The following is a 19,893-nucleotide window of genomic DNA, read 5'->3' as shown; positions in this document are numbered from 1 at the left end:
GATATTGTTGCATTTCATATTAATAGCTTGCCAGTCAAATATTTGTATAGATTTTCTCATCACTGCACTGATGAATACAAACACTTCGGGACGGCTGTGGGTTACACAGGAAGCTCAGTGAATCGGCAGACAAAAAGGCAGAAACAAACTTTTAGAGTTAAAAATTTATTTATTTTATGCGTACAAGTTTTAAATATATTATAAATTAAGATAAACAGTCTTTCATTGTGAAATATACAAGAAAAAGTAAGCTAAAATTGACCAAAAAAAAACAAAATTTGTGCAAAACTTAAGTCTTCTTATAGAACGACCTCAGTTTGTTTTTAGGAAAAGGAACAAGAAAGTGGTCTTACATGGGATTGGGATAGTAAAGCAGCCTCTGCAACAGAGAGGACAAAACACGGAGAGAAACAAGAAGGGAGGTTAACTTTACGGGACGCGGTGAGCTAGAAAAAAAACAAGTGCGTTCCAAAAGCATGCTGGGATAGTCGAGCGTTCAAGTGCACTTCTGTTAGTATGTTAGCTCTGGGTACAAACAAACGCAATACCGTCTTTCTGTGAAGGACAGCGATGTTTGTGGCGCTCAACGAGTGTTCATACATTAGACCCATGCGGCATTCACAATAATGGGGTTAATATTATAGTCAAGGAATAATGCAGGGAGCCAGTGCGAAGCGAAAGAACCTGATCACCTGACCCATGCAGGCCAATCGCGTTCCTGCTCTCACGGTTCAGCCAATCAGGGGTTGGAGCATTGGAAACTTGAAACAGACTATATATGATGTGGGACAGGATGGGAAGAATGAAATATGAAGAGAAAGGAGGAAATTGAGAGAGAAATAGCACTAAAATCATTGGTGGATTTTTGCAAAAGAACTATAATTATGCATTTTCAGTACACTTAAGACACTGATAAAACAGTGAAGGGAGAAAAAAAAAACATTTGAAAGCTTTACACCACACATGAAGGGGAATGTTTGAACGCCAATTGATTAAACAATTGAAGTTGTCCTATTCAAGGTGATCCCGAAATTTCCTCCACTTTAACATTAGAAAAATCAATGCATTTCACCAATAACGACTATTCGCATTACATCACAAAGGAAAACAAAACACAAAGTTTAAGTAGTTGTACCCAAAAAGGCTGTAAACTACAAAAATAGTGAACATTTCAACAACAACAAAATATGTCCTCATTAACAGTCATCAAAAAGCATTTTAATTCTGTTTGGCATTTCCATTGCACATAACATAAGGGGAGATGCGGTAACGTTAACCGGCAGTTTCAGGCAGTTAGGATGAAGCGGCAAACTCTTCAGTAAAGTGCTCTTAGTTTATCAGCTTTGGATCTTATGCTTGTCAATCAGATGTATATACGAACACTGAATGATTCTTAAACCCTGTAGGCCCATAAAGTTGCAGCTTAAAGGGACAGTACACCCAAAAATTACAACAGTGTCATCATTTACTCACTCTCTTGTCGTCCCAAACCTTAATTACTTCTTGACTGCATTGCATGTACAAAAACACTTCATTTTTCAGCTTTTGTTTCACAGAAGCAAGTCAAACAGGTTTGAAGCGACATGAGGCTGAGTAAATGACAGAATTTGAAATTTGGGTGAACCGTCTCTTTAAGATGCTTTCGTACAAATCACAACACAGTAAAAGGTACCGAGAAATGTCTAATATGGGGAAATAAACTAAGCATGGCAGTGTAAGGGACTGAGCCGGTCTACAGAGTTTAAGAAGCCCCTTCCCTCATCAGTCCAGGAGTACCGCCCCTTTAAGAGAGTGGGATCCCCGGTACCGCTGGAGTGACTACATCATGCTCACTGGGGAGGGAGCGACGGCCTCTCGGCTCATCTGGGACGTGACCTCATGCAGCACGTACATGAAGGGCACACCCAGACTCAGCAGCTCATAAAGGAATACATAGTCCTCCTGGCGCTCTCTGATGTGTAGCCCTACGGCCCGGGCCGCCTTATACATCCAGCGGGCAAGCTGGCGGGGGGAACCGAACAGTGTGCGGCCCACGTGCAGTGGCCAGTGCAGACTTTTCCTAATAAGGGAAGTCAGGGTACCTGAGGGCTGGCCGCGGAGGCCGTCGGTGGCCGTGTAATCTGAGCTAGCGCTGGACGAGGGTCTGCTGCCTCCGTTGATCTGTGTGATGATGTAAACAAACATTTACTATACACTAAAAGTTACTTAGAACTATACATAGAACTGTTATATATATATATATATATATATATATATATATATATATATATATATATATACACACACTATGTTAAATATAACTAACTATGTTATATATAAATAACATTATATAATTCAACTCAATCGAAAAGTACTTAAAAATGTGCAAAGGAAGCCTACTGCAAGTGGTTACTAATCAATATTAGTGATATAATAATAACAAAAAAGACTGACTAATAACAATAATAATAATAACTACCGGTAATGATATGATTAATAATAATAATAACAATAATATTCCTGAATAATAATTAAAAACTATTATTATTATTAACAAATCTATATTCTCATTATTTATATTATTGTTCATATTAATAATAATTATAATAAATAACTATGATAATGATATTGCTTAGTTATAATACTAATCATTATAAATACAGCCAAATACATAGATAATAATTTAATTTTTTATAATAAAAATACAATTATAATTATAATAACATGACTAATAATACTACTACTAATAACTAATAATCATATATTCTAAACAACATGATTGAAGCCATTATTATCATTAACAAATCAAGATTATTTTTTATAATAATAAACAACTCACTAATAATTATATAATATTATAAATACCAGCTTAATAATAATAATATTTCCATTTTATAATACAAATTATAATTATAGAAACATAACTAGATACTAATGATAATAATAATTAATATTTATAATAATAATAATAATAGATTTGTAAATAATTATTAATAACATTAACAACAACAATTAGTGTTCACTTAAATTTAATAATTGTGTGTGCGCCTCATTTTTCAATTAAACAAAACTAAAATTATGCTGAAATAATGTAAACAAAACAATTATTCTGTTCGCATCATTCTAGAGTCAAATATTTTGTATGATGAACTCTCCCAGTGGTTCTCAACTCCAGTCCTCGGGACCCACTGCTCTGCACAATTTGTATGTCTCCCTTATTAAACACACCTGAATCACATCATCAGCTCGTTAGGAGAGACTCCATGAACTGAACTGAGTGTGTCAGATATGAGAGACATACAAAATGTGCAGAGCAGCGGGTCCCGAGGACTGGAGTTGAGAACCACAACTATTACTGACTGTTGTCGATTTAAAAACACATCGGTTTAATAAACTATATTAACATTACCTCTCCTCTTCGATGCCTACTGCTGATTTTCCGCTGAGAAAAGTGCAGCTTGCAGTAAAAAGTGCCTGCAAGAAAACAACAGTAAACTATTTCCTCCATTCAACACTACGGCAGTCTAATGAATGAAAATGTCATTATCAATGCAATCCTCACGAATAACACACCTTGGTTGGAGTCGAAGGCATGACCGCCCAGACGCAGCGTGCAGCCGCAGATGTTACAGCGGAAACACTCTCTGTGGAAGAAGAATCCCTCCGCGCTGAGGCGCTCCATGATGTACACACGCTTCTTACAGAAGTGACATGTGTCGCTGCCGCCCAGACCCGGAGGAAACTCCTTACGCATGCTCGTCTGAAACACAACATCAGCTGTGAAACTATCGGGACAGCAAGGGATACAACACATTGTGCCGTTACAATACTGTTCTGATGCATGAGTAACAAATCAAATCAACATTTATTTAGAAAGCACCTTTTTTTTAAGGCATTTTTTTTTTAGAATAAATTAAAAAAGTTTTTTTTTTTTTTTTTACAATAAAAACAACAACAAAAAAAAAAAAAGGTTTTCATGAGGTATATTGCCATATTACTAGCACTGATCAGCTGTTTTAATGGAAAATTAGGGCAAATCCTGCTAGGAAACTACCCCGGAAATCCAGAGTTCTCGCGAGAGCACAATTTGAATTTGAATTTCATTAATCTTTCAGATTTAGGTCTGGATTTCCAGGCAACTAGGAAACCACTTAGTCCTTGAAGTAAAAGATCACAAATTATCACTTATTAGCATAAGTTATAACTTATTAGCTGGTCAGTGCCACACTGTGCAATCACACAAGATGAGAAGGTCATCATATTTAGTTAATCGGTCAATAAACCAATGCTTAAGCCAAAGCATGAAGTATTTTCCTGACCAAAATGAGCCAAAAAGCGTTGTGCTTCGAGCCAGATACTAAAATATATTACCGCCCCAGATTCTGCGCACCTTCTGGCCTCTATCTGTGGACAAAGACTCTCTTAACTACAGAAAGCGTCACAAAGTTGTGGCCGTCAGCAAAAGAATATGCAGTTTTTCCACTTTCTACAGATCACAAGATTTAAACACATCAGTGTACAGAAAAAAACAGAGAAATTAAAGAAAAACACATGATGTTGGCCTACATCCTGAGGGTGTAACTTGGCATTACAGACTGAATCTTTGTTGGGAACATGAAATTACTTCTTCACATTAAAAAAAACAAAATATCATCAAGGCTTCTCTTTATATTAGAGCCTGAAGAAACAACCGTATCTCTTAAACACAGTCATCTTGTCCCAGGACAGAGGGTGCTTACCAGCGAGAGGGTAAAGGGGTTGTTAGGTCTGTGATCGGTCTCGTATAAGATGGCCAATGTAGCGGCTTTAACCCCAATGGCAGAGGAAACCTTCCCCACTGTTCTCTAGCAAGCAGTAGTGAAGGAAAACAGAGAATAGAAAGTAAATGCAAACCAGGAAAAGGAGAAGAAAAGTGGGAAACTAAAGGGAAGAGTGATGTGTCACTGGACTACTTTTAGCAGCTGAATACCTGTTTGGAGGAGTCAAGGCACTCTACACGTCTGATTTCAGAGCGATCGGCGTGTTTATCGTGGGCCAGCTGTGTTTCTGGATCTTCACTGCACTATACAACCAATGGGAAAATGCCTTTCAGCGTTGCTTTAAAACAAACCGATCTACTGTGGTGTGACTCAAAGCACAGTCTGTGCAGATGCAGTGTCTATAACAGGAGAGCTATGATGCTTTACCTGCTCGTGCTGGACTGAAGGAGCAGGAGACAGAAGACAAGACAGAGGAGAGCATTCTGTGACAGTGTGGACTGAGAAAGGAGGAGAAGAAACAGAAGGAGGAGTTTCATCTGCCTGCGTGAGGAGAGCAGAAGACCAGGAAGAAGAAGAAATAAAGCATTACAATCTCCAGATTATTCAGGCACTGAATGTAAAATGACAGGACAGACATTTAATAATAATAATATATTGTAATTATTGATGTTATTACACCACTACTACTAATATAATAATAAACAGTCATTTGTTGCTACTACTACTACTACTACTACTACTACTACGTTGCAAATATTGAAATAACAGTTACTTTACATATTTATTGTTAAATACATATATAAATACACACCAATACTAATAATAGCTAATTTTTTTATTAATTTTTTTATTAGTAGTAGTAGTAAATGAACACCAATACTAATAATAATAGCTAATTCATTTTTTTTTTATTAGTAGTAGTAAATGAACACCAATACTAATAATAATAGCCAATTCATTTGTTGTTATTTTTATTATTATTATTATTATTATTAGTAGTAGTGTAACAATAACAACAATATATTTGGTCGTATTTGTTATTTTTTGTAAATAAATTACTACTAGTACTAAAAATAATTTATTATTACCTAAAATTGAAATTTTTGAAGAGTATGACTTTAAATATGTATTATTTTACATGCACAAATAAACTACCACTGCTACTACTACATTAAATAATACTATAATCTATTATCATTATTGTGTAGCTAATATTGAAATGACGAGTATGACTTTAAATATGTATTGTTATATTACATGCATATATAAATGAACTACTACAGCAATACATAATAACAATAAACAATTAATATAATAATAATAATAAACTGATAATCAGTTATTATCTTAATAATCATATTGGTCTGTAGTAGAGAATGAAAAAGTGAGAGACAGAATGGGAGAACAGAAGACTCTTATGCATTCCTCATTAGTTCTGCAGAAATGAAAGCGTGCGGACCAAACAAACTGCTCTGCGTTTCTTCTGCTTCAGTTGTTGTGTTCAATAATTACATAAGTCAGGATGAAAAAGAAAGGGTCACTGTAAATAAAGCATGGAGATCACCGGATGCGGGAGTTCTTTCAACCTCGGAGAGGGAAAATCAAACTAACTGAGCAGAAACTAAACAGTTCAAGATGAAATGTTATAGATATTGAGGCTATTTTCAGTCAGAACCAAAGACCAAAAGCACTCAGTTCACATACTCACACAAACACACTAAACTGGCCACTGAAGTTTTGTGAACACACAGCAAGCCTCATGCTCAAATATTAGTGACACACGGACTGACACGGGCAACTTCTCCGTTCACCTGAGGCCGAGGTGTGTTGCCAGCGAACAGACCGTTCAGTTGCTGAGCTCGCTCTTTAATGCTCTTTCTGTTGAACTGTCTAGTCATTTCAGCTTGCACTTTTCTCTGCAAATAATTCGAAGGCAGATGACACAGAAAGCATCAAAAAACAGAGGAAAGTAAAATCACGAGATTATACAAGTTTACAGTAAAAATATTCATGCATGGCATGCAACCTCAAATGAAGCAAGGAAAAATAGATCTAGATGCTTCCCTCATGCTCAAAGTAAAAAAAATTTTTTCAGATTTTAATTTTTTTTATTTAATTACCGTAACCTAAATAATTTTGGCCAAAACTCACTGAAGTATAAATTAAATACATACATTTTGGTTTTGTTTTGTTATGGGTGGTTGCCAGATATTTACTATGCGGTGTTTGAGAAATGTCACAGGTTTGGATTCATGCATCACAGCGTTCACCTGACTGACTTCCTCTTCCAGCTTCTGCAGGCAGTGTAACGTCCCGCCCGGGGCTGGTGTGAATGACGGGGGTGAGTCTGTCGTCGATGAGGGCAGATGACTATCCGGCTGGAGCACTTTGAAGGGAATGTGAGGAGATCTGGGACGAGACTCGCTGGCTTGATAACTTGAGGGCATTTCAGTGTTTTTGTAGTTGGACTGGATTTGTGTGTGTTCGTGGGTCTCATTCCGCGTGTGAGATTCAAGCAGTCTTAGATAAGGAGACGGCTGAAAGGACACAGGGGACAAGTTGACGCCAGATTCACAAAAAAATTATTAGGGGATGCATGACTCGGACGATAACATTTAAAAAAAAAAAAGTATTATCGTACTGAGGATATTTGAATTGTTCATGTGTATTTCCTATATTACATTTAGATTACTTTTGCTGGCACTTAAAGGTAATCTGTAAAAACAGTAATAATTTAGAAGAGTTATTTTAAACAATGAAATTAATTGGTAATAATTTATAACACCTACATATAATCTCAAATCTTAAAATGAATATCCATTATTCTTTAACCACATTAGAATTTTGTAATGCTTAAATTGACTTGCAACATAAAATTATATAAGTTTTGTAAGCATTTTATTTTACATTTATTAAAAAAATGTGTTATTACATTTTCTTTAAAACATTTTAAATTAAATTTCATTAAATCATTTAAATTTGAATAAAATAAAAAAATAGTATAAATTTGGTTATCAGCCATAACATGAAATAACTTGACAAACTTTAAACTTATTCCCATCAACCAATCAGATTTGAGGGACGTTGTTCCAGAACAAACACGTACTTCAACATGAAATCACGTTCACCATACCACATAAAATACCTTTAACATGATTTACACAAGTAGGATGTGTTCCTGGATCAACATCCGCTGGAACGACTGATAATGGAAAACATATACGCAATGATTGATTGATAGGAATGTTATTCTAGGACCAATGTCGATCTAGTCACGTGTCATGGATGTGCGTCACATCAGCAGTGGACTCACACATGAAATCCATACACTGATGCATGTGATTGTAAGTAATGTGGAATGATGGATGTTTCACACACTGGCTGAGCATACCTGCCACTTTGGTTTGGTTTGGGGCAGAGAGGGTGCGGGCTGGCTCTTAGGTTTGGCAAAGCGAGGGTTTTCAGTCATCATGTCCAGAGATACGGGCTTGTCAGCAACAGAGTCAGTCTCAGAGTCAGTCTCAGATTCAGACTAGTTTCGGTAACATTGCACCAGGGGAGATAGAAGATGCAGAAAGAAACAGGACAGATAGAAAGAGATAAGAGGAAAGCTGAAAGAGCCACAGAAAAAGGAAAGCAAGCAAGTGTAAAGGCCCGTTCACATCAAGAACGAATACCATAAGGATATATAATAGCATCCACACCGGCGGACGATTTCGTTCTGTTTATTCTGAGTATGCGCTTCAGTTATGCAGTCTGCCACTTTAAATGCTTAAGCTCTTTAAAGTCTGGTGGATTCTGATTGGCTGTCATTGTTTTTATTGTTCATCAGCTGAAAAAAAAAAAAAAAACTCTGAAAGTGTGATATCGTTTCTCAGTGCCATTATCGCTCTCTATAGTTGTGGTGTACACTACAATTATTTTAGATTAAGATCTATATCTTTATTGTTATAGTTATCATCCATTGGTGTGAACGGACCAACCGAATGAAACGGTATAAAATGCTTAAAACCTCAGATTGCCTTATCAACTTCTCAACTGCACAGCAAAGAAAGTTCATAACTGAATATGAACATCTACAGTAATGGAGAATTAACGCTCCATGAGTGACCTACATCCTTTAAGCCTATAATTGAGCGGCCAGAACATTTAATGACCGCTGCTAATCTCAAAAAAGGAAAAGCCGACAGAAAAACAGCAGGCTGACTGTGAAAAATCACAATTGCACTGCATTAGGGATTACAACTAGTCAAAACATTCATTCTTCTGATTTCAACTTTTTTTTCTTGAAAAACCACTATACATGCTTCTTGAAAATCTGGATCACATCTACATCAAATAACATGTTTTGAAATGTACCATCATGCATCCAAATCAAATATCTTCATTGTGGCCTGATCCTCAGATCCGGCATATGATGATGAACCAGAGGATTTTCTTTCACTGCACAAAGACAGGTATTCATATGGAATTACAGGCACGGTTTAGGAGCCGGATTAGATCCCGGCTGCTCGTTCTACTAACTCAAGAGTATCGGTGCCACGTGTGCAGTTTACGGTCCAACTTTCTGAAATAGTCAAATGACCGACTACAAGACAAAAGACGACTAAAACTCCACAAATAGCCTCAATATACATTGTTATTTCTTTAAGGGCTTAGAAGACCTTAAGAACTGTAGATGTAGTAATATTTCCTGGTACACATAGGCTGCTTTAATAAAAGAAGAAAAGAAAAGGGAGATGTGGAGCCGTACCTGTCTGCGCAAACCAGAGCTTGGCGCGTTCTCCTCAAACCTGGCCAGCAGTTGAGTTGCCATGGAGCGCACCTTATTTTCCTTCTGTTCCTCTCTCTCGCCTACAGGGGGCGCACTCTGATTGGACATTAGCTGGAGAAAGAAACGAACCAATTAGGGGAAGTAAAGCAATAAACAATGTTTAGAAAGAAGACATTCAACACCAAAAGGGCAAGTTGACATACCTCCTCCAGGTGACTGCTGGCCTTCTTCCTCTTTTTGTTTGTGTCATTGTCTTCCAACTTCTTATCAACCTTCGGATAAAGAAGTGGTATTGTGTTTTACATCATTGGGGTGAGATGTAGGTTCAGTTTACATTGACGTCATAGAGAAAGTGAACAGGGTAAAAATGCTACCTTTGGGATTCTCTTCCTTGGCTGTGTGTTATTGATCGAGTTGTAATGAGAGTTTGCAGTTTTTGATGAATAGTCTTCATTATTTGTATTAGTCTCTTTGGGTGTACCTGCGAACAGAACAGAAGACTCTTTAGCATCATACTTCACTGCAGTGTGTGTTATGTCAATGAAAATGTACAAGAAATGCTACACCAGCATTATCAACAAGATGCTAGCATGTAGCTGCAATACTACACCGCTGAAGCTTACAGTACATGCTTAAAGGCGAGAATTTACAAATAAATTCTTAATACATTACAAGATGTTGAACGCTAAAACCAGAGAGCAAGTGGGCAGCAGATGCACACCATCAGCTAACGCCGCACCCCAATATCTGCAAGTTAACATCTGCGATGCCAACATTTTTAAAATGCCTTGTTGTGACTCATGCAGAGTGTGCAACATGCACTGCTATCCAGTGCAATGCATTGAAAAATAATAGTCAGCTCTTTAACATGTTAGACACATTTTGAGATCAACATTCTTTAAACGGTCGCATTGTAGATCTTCACACTTTTTTCCCCCCGCATAAAGTACATTTAAGAAGAGTTTTAGAATACATTTGAGGTGCATGGGGTATATAGCATTCTTTTAAATAAAAAAATCTCAGACTTTTTAATAACAATACATTACTGATACACCCCAAATTAAGTTTTTTGGAAAATTCATTTGTTTTTGTTTTATTGAGATGCAATAGTGAGGAAAGCCTTACCTGTGTTGGACTGAGTTGAGTTGCGGAACATCTCATAATATTTGGATAGGTAGAGCACCATAATGAGCTTGTCTGGCCCCCGTTCGGAATCCATTTCCTTTCCGGTGGTGACCGGCTGGATCCCAAACTCCCGCTCTGCCACGTCAAACGCCAACTGGTTGTTTTTAGCGCAGTCTGCCTCGTTCAGGGAGTTAAAATCACTGGAGGAAGGGACAACGAGAGGAAGAACAGACCACAGAACAGTGAGATAGTGGCAGATCAGGAGAGAGAATCAGGTCAAAAAGACCTTATCAGCTGGAAACGCCATTCCATTAAACTGAGAATCTGTGCTCTCGCAATCTGTATCCTTGGTGAACAACAATATTTGTCAAACAGAATGGTGTGATGATTGGATGAGCGGATTTGAGTCGCCGTCACATTTTCCTTAACATCCAAAAGGGGCTGCAAGATTTATGGCAATTTCAGAAATGTGAAAATTACTTTATGATGCTATCGCCAGTGTAAATCATGATGCAAGCTCTACGGAGTCTTGTTTTGGTTACTGAGAGGACAGGTCAAGACATGGGCATGTTGTTTCTTCCCCTTTCTTTTGGAAAAAATGTATCTTCCCTATTTGTCCCTGTTGATCTATTCACCCTATTGAATTAAAAACAATTACTTTCGAAAGCCGCAGGGGAAATGAAGTTGAAAAATTAAAGCTATTGTCCTTCAGTAAAAGGAAACAACTTGTTTTGACGGCTTAAGGGAAGGAGGTACCGCCACGTGTGCGAGATCATGCGACTTAATCCATATGACAGCCATATTGGTGGGTTTTGTGTCGGGTCTTGCTCACATGAGGTCCTGCCGCTGGCGGTGAATGAGGGCGCACAGAGCCAGGCCACTTCTCCAGGAGGACGTAAGGTCAGTCACATTTACCCCCCTGTAGCCGTGGGTCTGTTTCTGACACCATAGCAGCAGCCGGCTGGGACGCACCTCGGACTCTGAAATCAAATTGTACCATCATTAGGAGGTTTAGAATCGTTTTTGAGTGGGAAACGATTATTCCATTATACATATTCAGAGACAAAATTTTGAATGTTGACAAATAAGACCCTGCTTTCCATAATACTTGCCAGTTTGGGGTCAGTGATATTAATTTATTTTGATTCATAATTTTATTCACCAAGGACTCGTTAAATTGATGAAAAGTGATGTTAAGACATTTTATATGTTACAAAAGATTTTATTTCAATTTCAATTAATTATATATTCAAAATTAGAATATTGTTTTCATAAGCTGTAAGCCATAATCGTCAAAACTATTACAAATAAAGGCTTGAAATATCTCACTTTGCATTTAATGAGTCTATAGAATATATTAGTTTCACCTTTTAAGTTGAATTACTGAAATAAATGAACTTTTGCACGATATTAAATTTTTTCGAGTTTCACCTGTATGCATGTGTATATATATATATATATATATATATATATATATATACATACACACACACACGCATACACTATATACTGTGTATATATATATATATATATATATACACACACACACACACTATATACTGTGTGTATATTATATATATATACATACACACACACACTATATATATATATAAATAAATAATAATTTGTTACATTTATATATTCATATATATAGTATGTGTGTGTATGCATGTATATATATATATATATATATATATATATATATATATATATATATATATATATATATATATATATAAATATATAAATAAAAACACACACACACGCATTATACATTTCTTTCTTTACACAACCCTTATGATGATACAAGACCACTGCACTGCTTCATGTGCAATTAAAATAATAACAACAAAAAACACAGACAGAGTAAAACCCATAAAATCTCACTAGAGTGCAAAGTGATAAGGTTCACTAAAAGCCAGCACATGCTTTTGTTGAATCTTTTATGAAACATGACCCTTTTGATTGAGTAGAGGGTGTGGAAATCTTTGTTCCTGTGAGGCCACATCCAGGTGAAGCCAATATCAGACAAACATGGATCTCATGGTGCCGCTACATAATTAGAGTATGAGGAATCTGAATGAGATTTTGACAGTTGGGCTGAGTGAAAATAATATATATATTGTGATTATAGCATGGAGATAGCATGTTCAATGGAAATTGGTCAGGGGGGATCATTACCTGATAATTCTTTCTTTTCCAATTTTATGTGGAAATGCAGAAATAAGACAAAATTGCAAGTTGTTGCAAAGCAAATTCAGGGATCGGTTGAATTTTGCATTGGTTTTTGTGATCATAGTCCCTGAAAGGACTGTTTCAACATCAGAACAGAATCAAGCAGTCAAATTTGCTGCCATCTTTGTAAGACAGACAACATTGGATCTACCTCGCCTGGAGAGGTTTGTGGATTTGCGTGAGGGTCCACTGCGCTCCAGAGAACTCAAGTCCTGCTCGCCGTTAATGTACAGATGTCGCACCTGAAACAGAAAGATTAAGATTTACAGGTGGAAGACAGATGCTTATGGTGATAATGGGCAGCGGCCTCACCTGATGTGATCGTACACAGGATGAGTTGAGGTTGGGGTAACGTGTGGCTGGGTCTATGGTGTACTGCTCAAAGTTTTTGGAGATATTTTCTGCAGTCGTCTGAGGCAGCAGCCTATAGATGCTCTCCCTATTTTAAAAAAAAGGGCATTGGGGGTTTTATATAATTTAATATAATATATATATATTTTTCATTGGAGAGTTGCAGCGGTGATGGAGCATGTTCGCACCTCTCTGACAAAAGATCAAGGGGTCCTTTGCCCTGAGCCCAATTCTTCACCATCCACACGGTGTCAAAGGCAGCCAGAAACCCTCGAGCACATCCTGTCCCCATTGGCCAGAAAGGCTGGAGACCGATGAGATGTAGAGAAAACATGGCATGTTTACAGGCCACACTAAACAAAACACTGTACAGAGTCAAGCGGCATGTTGCCGAAATATTTCAACCTAAAGTAAACTATCTTTTGTCTGTTTCATTATAGACATGCAGTGGGGTCTGAAATTACATTTTATTTAATATTTTGTATTTTTAGGTGATTTTATCATACTAAATCATATTTATGCTGTAGTTATAATCCATTAATTACATGTTTTTTAACATTACATTAATTAACCACTTTTTAAGAACATACCTGAAAATTGCTTAAACTGTTAAAAATCTTGAATGCTATGAAGCACAGACTTTTTAGTTTAGTTTAGTCTCTTTTTAAAGACACTTTGCAGATTATTGCTGAAGTGAAAGAGTTAAGTTTAAAAAAAAGTTAACTTGAAGTTATATAATTGTAAGTTTATTATTAAAAATGCACAAAAACCCTACACTTCAATTTGATGTGAAATGCATATTTTCCAGAACATGTTTAAACTCCAAAAGCAAAGCCATACATCTAAAAAAGTTGCGTTTCAAATTTTAGGTTGATATCTTAAAAAACAAGCTTTCGGTAAGATTTTGTTTGGGCGCAGTGCCAAACATTTCCACTAGATTAAATACATTTTCATTTGGTTTCTAAAGCGGCCACGTTGGACAACGAGGAGTACACGTGTGACTATTATTTTCAGGATTATTTAACCTTTTCAAATCATCTCCAATCTTTTTTTGTAGTTGTGTGTATTCACATAGCAAGTGCCAAAACCTTTACCAAGTTTTGCACCATTCGGATTAAGAAAACGAATTCTAAAAAAACAAAACGTAAAATTGTCAAAAATGACCGGAGAGCACAAAACAAGTATAGAAGTAAAATAAATTCACAAAATTATAATGACACCTACCTCCAGAAGACTATCACCAACCAGCGCCACCAGCAGCTGATGTCCGTTCTTTTCCCTCACCAGTGCGGCGTTCTCCGAGGCGTACATGCAGGTGAAGTCAAACATGGCCACATCTGGCTGGCCATAGTGGTTGACGGCGTAATCCAAAGAGGGCAGCTGGTAGTTTGTGCCAAAATCCGCAGCCTCGCGGGCGTACGAGAGCAAAGCCTCTTGGTTCACGTTGTCATTTGCCAACAGCCGTTCGGTCTCAATATAGTCCTGAGAATGAAAAAACAGAGAAAACGTGCTTTTAAATGGAAAATTATGACAAAAAAACATTACATTTGAAATATTAACTACGAAAATATTCTTAAAGTGTACTTGCACCATCATGCTTTCAAATAAAACGTCACTTGGTTTGATATTTTGTTCTACATTTTTATATATAAATAAAATAAAAAAAGTAACAAAATAAATTTATTTAATTCAAGTTGTTATTTTGTTATTTTATTCAATGCAACTTAAGTGTCTAAATACTTTTTAGCGCACTGTGATAACTGAGATCAGTTTTAGGTGCACGTGCATGGGTGTGAAGTAATCACAAACAATCCTATCAAGGCATGTCAAAACAATAGGGCAAATATGACTGCAACAAGCAGCTTAAGGTTAAGAGGATTGTACAGCAGCAGCATCATTATGCTGGACTTATGAGCCATGTTTCATCATCAGGGTCTCTATAGAGTCCACAGAGTACCGGTCGGGGACGCTGTCTAAGAGCCTGAGGGTTTAAAACTCCAGACACAAAGAGCTTCAATCACTCAGCAGCTGTGCTGTAATATCCTGTATGATACTCTGAGAAACTACAGCGAACACAGACACCAACACAAGGCTTCCTGATAGTGTTTCTTTTCATAATAAACATGAAATGGTTCTTTCTAATGCACTCAAAGAACAAAATATCCACTTTGTAATGGTTATCATAGGAATATTCATATTTAGCATATGTATAGCATATTACTTACACAAACATATGTTTTTACACAATAGTGAGGATATAGATTATCATTTGCAAATTAAGCTCATTACAATCATTAAAGACTAACTCTTTAAGTCCTTACCTTAAAAAAAATGTATATATATATATATATATATATATATATATATATATATATATATATATATGCTAAAAGGCAGTACAACAAATACTACCATGATGTTTAAATGCTTTACAAATAAAAATGTATTTATTTATTTATTAAATACTTATATTTTAGTACTAAATCCTCATTACTATAATTGTTCATTTAAATAAAAATGCACACAATTTTTTTAGACTCCATTTAAATTGTTACATATTTATTAATTTTAAACTCCAATATATTATGGAATTTCATGCTCACACAACATTGACACTATGAGGACACTAAACTGTTAAACCAGAACCCACAACTCACGTTGATGATCACACCCTTATCCAGCAAGCTTTGTTTCTTTGCAGTCATGACAAAGTAGTGCGTGTTGTCCCTGTAATAGACGATGTTTTCCAAATCAATCCCTGTACAAAAGATAAATGAGGTCAATTAGCATGACTGTGCAACGTGTTTAACAATGATTGACTACTTTTGTTGCTGGTGTTTTATGAATCGCTGTGCAAGTTGAATTAAGCTCTATTAATAACTTTGACAAATTATATCTGCCTCAGAAGAAGAATACAATCCAGTTGCTCATCTCCACTTTAAGGAGGGGGAACCATTACAGAATGATTCCAAGTATGTGTCAGTATTTGACTTATGATGTAATTTGTATTAAAAACAGTAAATCATTGTCATGCGCAGTAGGTCACCTGACCTGTCTCCTCCCTGAGCTCCAGGAAGAACTTCTGATTGAAGATGAAGGCCACTCCGCTGATCTCCTCCACTTTGGCCTCAGCGGTGGTGTTACGATTGACGAAGTTTGCCGTGATGGCGATGGCTAGTTTACCTCTGAACTCCTTTCTCCTGAAGCCTGCAGCAGAGAGAGGATTCCAGCTTTGCATTCATGATTTTTATTTAGAGTTGATTGCAAACAAACATACATCAGTATTGTTATTTGTTTGTTTGCCCAAGATTCCTAATGGAAAACATATATATTTAAGTACAAGATAAGATGCAAGTTGCCTTTAAAATGGTCGATGTGTTTTTTGTTTTTTTTTTAAATCAATAGATAATGTAATTGCTAAGGCAGAATATATTTGCGAAAATAAATGCACATTGACCTCATTGACCAGTGCAAAACAAAAGCATTTGCACAACAGATTGCAAAATACAGTCTTTGCATTCATGGTAGCACTCAACACTTGTTTACCACCACTATCCCACATTTAAAAAATGATGATAAAACCATAATTCACATGTCAGTCCGAGTGCTTCTCACACGCCTCAGTGTAATTTAGCACAGCGGGGTTCAAAGGTTTCTTATTGTAACTTGAGAGCAGATTTAAGTCTGATCCAGGATCAGTTCATGTCTGTGAACTCCAGCAGAGTCTAACTGTGTCAGCAGGAAGCAATGAAAGTAGTCCTGGCCCACCCCTCCTGTGGTGGGTTAACAAACTTCCTGTCAAACACAAAGAGCTGACCCGTGTTCCGAAGGAATGGAAGACTGGATGTAGGACACACAGTTTTGGTTAAATTGGAATCACTGGGGCAATTTTCTTGACTGAGTGAGCATGTAAAAGCCTTTTTAAGCAGGTTTATCATGCTTGAGAGCGCCAACTCTCATAAGATGTAAGATTCCAGTCTGAAAGTGCTAAATGTGTGTCATTCACAGACAAAGACGTTTGCGGGGTCATTTTTCTTGTATGGTGTTGATGTTCTGAAGAGTTCATTATTTTGGTTTGGTCCACCTCATGATGTGTGGAGAACACATCATGATGCCATAATGTGCTTAGTGGAGACAACAAATGTTTGTATGTGGAAGTAGGCTTATTGCTGCTCATTTGATAATCTACATTAATGCATTGTTCCAAAGTGACTGACAAATGAGGAACATATCAAGCAATTTATCATGAAGACCAACAATATTTGCAGTAAACAAATCCAATTTTCAATTAAAAGCTAGATTAGTAGACAAAATAGAGCCAAAGTAATAATATTATATGTACACAATTAATATTTTATATTGCAGTATAATACTCATTTATAATAAATGCTCCAAACGAATAATTATAATAATATATATATAATTGAATATTAATATAATAGATACATTACTACTTACATTTATAATAGTAAATAAATAAAATGTAGTACTGTAGTATAAACAATAATATTTCAAGTTAATATATAATATATTGCTATACTACTTGCATTACTAATAATATTTGTAAAATATAAAATACGTAAACCATAATAATTTTACGTAATAAATTAATACATTTTACGTAAATAAAAATGTATATAGAGAGTTTGTGCATTCCCTGGAAATAAAACCCTCGAGTAAAATCATGTTCAACCAGTTGAGATCCAGAAATATTTCAGCCAAGATTAATATTGATTCCAAAGAGGAAGTGCTATTTCATACAAGAGGGATGTTTGTTTAGAGGATATTATCATTTCATTCCTCCATTTCCAAGAGAAAATATTTAAAGATAAAAGACACATGAGGATATAATTAACCTCAGCTGATTTATTATTAAACATCTCGATTTCAAACACAAGCCACTTTCAATAACTGAATATTCGCTCACCATCAAGAGTGCTTCTCCTTCCATCAGCTCCAATGATCACATCGAAGTCATAGTCTGAGATCAGGTGATCAGCCGGGCGGATCTCCGTCCTCCATCCCGGCCCTGGAATGAAGACGCCAGGTCAAACTCAAAAGAGGCTCAGCTCAGAGGAAAACAAACCAACTTGGCCTCTCTTTTGTTTACCACAACTCTAAAAGTACAGCCAGCTCAGTGTGCAACTGTCAAGCCGCCAGGGAGAAAAGCTTACTTGTATCGGAAAATACAACCTTCGTGTTCTATCCATGTGTGAGGCCTTTATAATTTGACATAAGGCCAGCGATGCTCTTTTAACCAGCCATGCATTGCTGGAGAGGTGCTATAGACCCCACTGACCCCTGACTTTATATATAGTACAGACCTGAGGGTTTATCATTTGCAAAATGCAGACTGTTGAGTGCCAGTGACGCGGAGGAACGGCACAAACCTTCTCGGGATCAGCGATGTGTGTGCGTCAAGGGTACATAGTGGGAAAGGTGTCAATTTTCATGATCTGGTTTAGCCCTGCTTTCGCTTCCGTAAATCCATTAGGATCTTGAAGTAGGAAGATACAACAATCCCTTTGGTAATTTACATTCAAGCAGTGTTAGACCCATTGAGCGTGTTAAAATTACACTTTTAAAGAGAGTAACTTAACTAATAGGTTGCAAGAAACACAGCCCACAGTGTAAACCGAGTAAATATAATTTTGAAAACCGGTTAACAGCTGCTCTTTGTCTGTGATCTCATACTTAAACACACTTGCCGGGATGAGCATGTGGATGTGTGTGTAGGGCCACTGGCAAAAGGGTGTGTAAATCCGCCAAAGAATGACATAAGACGAAAGGTAATGATTACCCAACCCTTTCCAGACCACAAGAGGTGTAAAGAAAACAGGTGATGGCTTTCTTGGAGGCATTTATAGTTATTTTTATGGCTGTGTGGGATTATGTTATGATGCCTTGGAGTTCCACATGTCTCAGGTCTGTCAGGTTGCATCATGGACAGTAAATTTGAGCTAAGGTAACACCATGGTGAATGTAGTGCCAACGTAGTCCTCAAAGCTAGATGGTTAGCACTAAGATGACATGATGATTACCGTCAGTGCCTTGGGCATCAGGCGGCTCGAGAAGCTTGACAAACTCCACGTTGACGTGTACCTCCACCCCAACAATGAGAGCGATCTTTAAAAGCATGAGCTGCAGCTGACGAATACCTGAAAAATATAAGCAAGTCACCATCAAATCCTTTAGGAACCCCATTTATACGGTTTAATTTGTCATGTCCTATTACTGTGCGTATGTTGGACGAGACCATTACAATACTGTTGTGAGTTTGAATGAAATGTGATGAGATAAAGACTCCGTTATGTCAAATTTAAAATAAAACAAAAAATAATATTAAAAAATACATATTAAAAACAAATCAAAGCACAACACAGCAAAACAAAAAGCACAAAACAAAAACAATATATAAAATAAAAAGACAGCATCTTTCTATTGTGTTGTCTTCATGGCTTGGTTATTTTAAAGAATTCACAACCTCAAGTTACCTGTTCAAATAAAACATTTAGGGATGTATGTATATACGCTTGTGCTGCATAAACGCAAGTTATAAAAAGGCAACCAATATCTTTGAAGAGATAAGCATGGAAAAAACACATTTGCATAATCCCGGCTACTATGAATGTTTTACATCTCTTTTGGTTGGGTTGGACTGGTGTTATC

At 36.6% G+C, this 19,893-nt stretch overlaps 1 protein-coding gene across 7 annotated transcripts in view; it reads right to left on the bottom strand.

The window, feature by feature from the left end:
- mical2b (microtubule associated monooxygenase, calponin and LIM domain containing 2b) overlaps nt 1–19,893 on the bottom strand; it is a 44,645-nt gene that overhangs the window by 12,317 nt on the left and 12,435 nt on the right. Inside the window, exons 4-26 of one of the 7 annotated variants that reach the window (XM_079602858.1) lie at nt 19,266–19,382; nt 18,152–18,253; nt 16,276–16,431; nt 15,882–15,982; nt 14,449–14,706; nt 13,413–13,528; nt 13,186–13,312; nt 13,025–13,115; nt 11,471–11,618; nt 10,639–10,838; nt 9,888–9,994; nt 9,717–9,785; nt 9,493–9,624; nt 8,131–8,271; nt 7,010–7,276; nt 6,551–6,655; nt 5,166–5,279; nt 4,949–5,041; nt 4,719–4,823; nt 4,351–4,383; nt 3,553–3,739; nt 3,389–3,453; nt 2,082–2,160 (exon numbers count right to left, since the gene is read on the bottom strand). In XM_079602858.1, coding sequence (XP_079458984.1) covers nt 2,082–2,160; nt 3,389–3,453; nt 3,553–3,739; nt 4,351–4,383; nt 4,719–4,823; nt 4,949–5,041; nt 5,166–5,279; nt 6,551–6,655; nt 7,010–7,276; nt 8,131–8,271; nt 9,493–9,624; nt 9,717–9,785; nt 9,888–9,994; nt 10,639–10,838; nt 11,471–11,618; nt 13,025–13,115; nt 13,186–13,312; nt 13,413–13,528; nt 14,449–14,706; nt 15,882–15,982; nt 16,276–16,431; nt 18,152–18,253; nt 19,266–19,382 — 2,913 coding nt within the window. Of the gene's footprint in view, nt 1–153; nt 2,161–3,388; nt 3,454–3,552; nt 3,740–4,350; nt 4,384–4,718; nt 4,824–4,948; nt 5,042–5,165; nt 5,280–6,550; nt 6,656–7,009; nt 7,277–8,130; nt 8,272–9,492; nt 9,625–9,716; nt 9,786–9,887; nt 9,995–10,638; nt 10,839–11,470; nt 11,619–13,024; nt 13,116–13,185; nt 13,313–13,412; nt 13,529–14,448; nt 14,707–15,881; nt 15,983–16,275; nt 16,432–18,151; nt 18,254–19,265; nt 19,383–19,893 lie in introns of those variants that run through there. The other 6 variants (XM_079602855.1, XM_079602856.1, XM_079602852.1 and 3 more) reach the window with 6 other exon arrangements.

The sequence above is a fragment of the Phoxinus phoxinus genome, assembly GCF_949152265.1.
Source record: "Phoxinus phoxinus genome assembly, chromosome: 25".
In the NCBI taxonomy this organism is placed as follows: Eukaryota; Metazoa; Chordata; class Actinopteri; order Cypriniformes; family Leuciscidae; genus Phoxinus; species Phoxinus phoxinus.
This window is presented reverse-complemented; position numbering and strand designations above follow the sequence as displayed.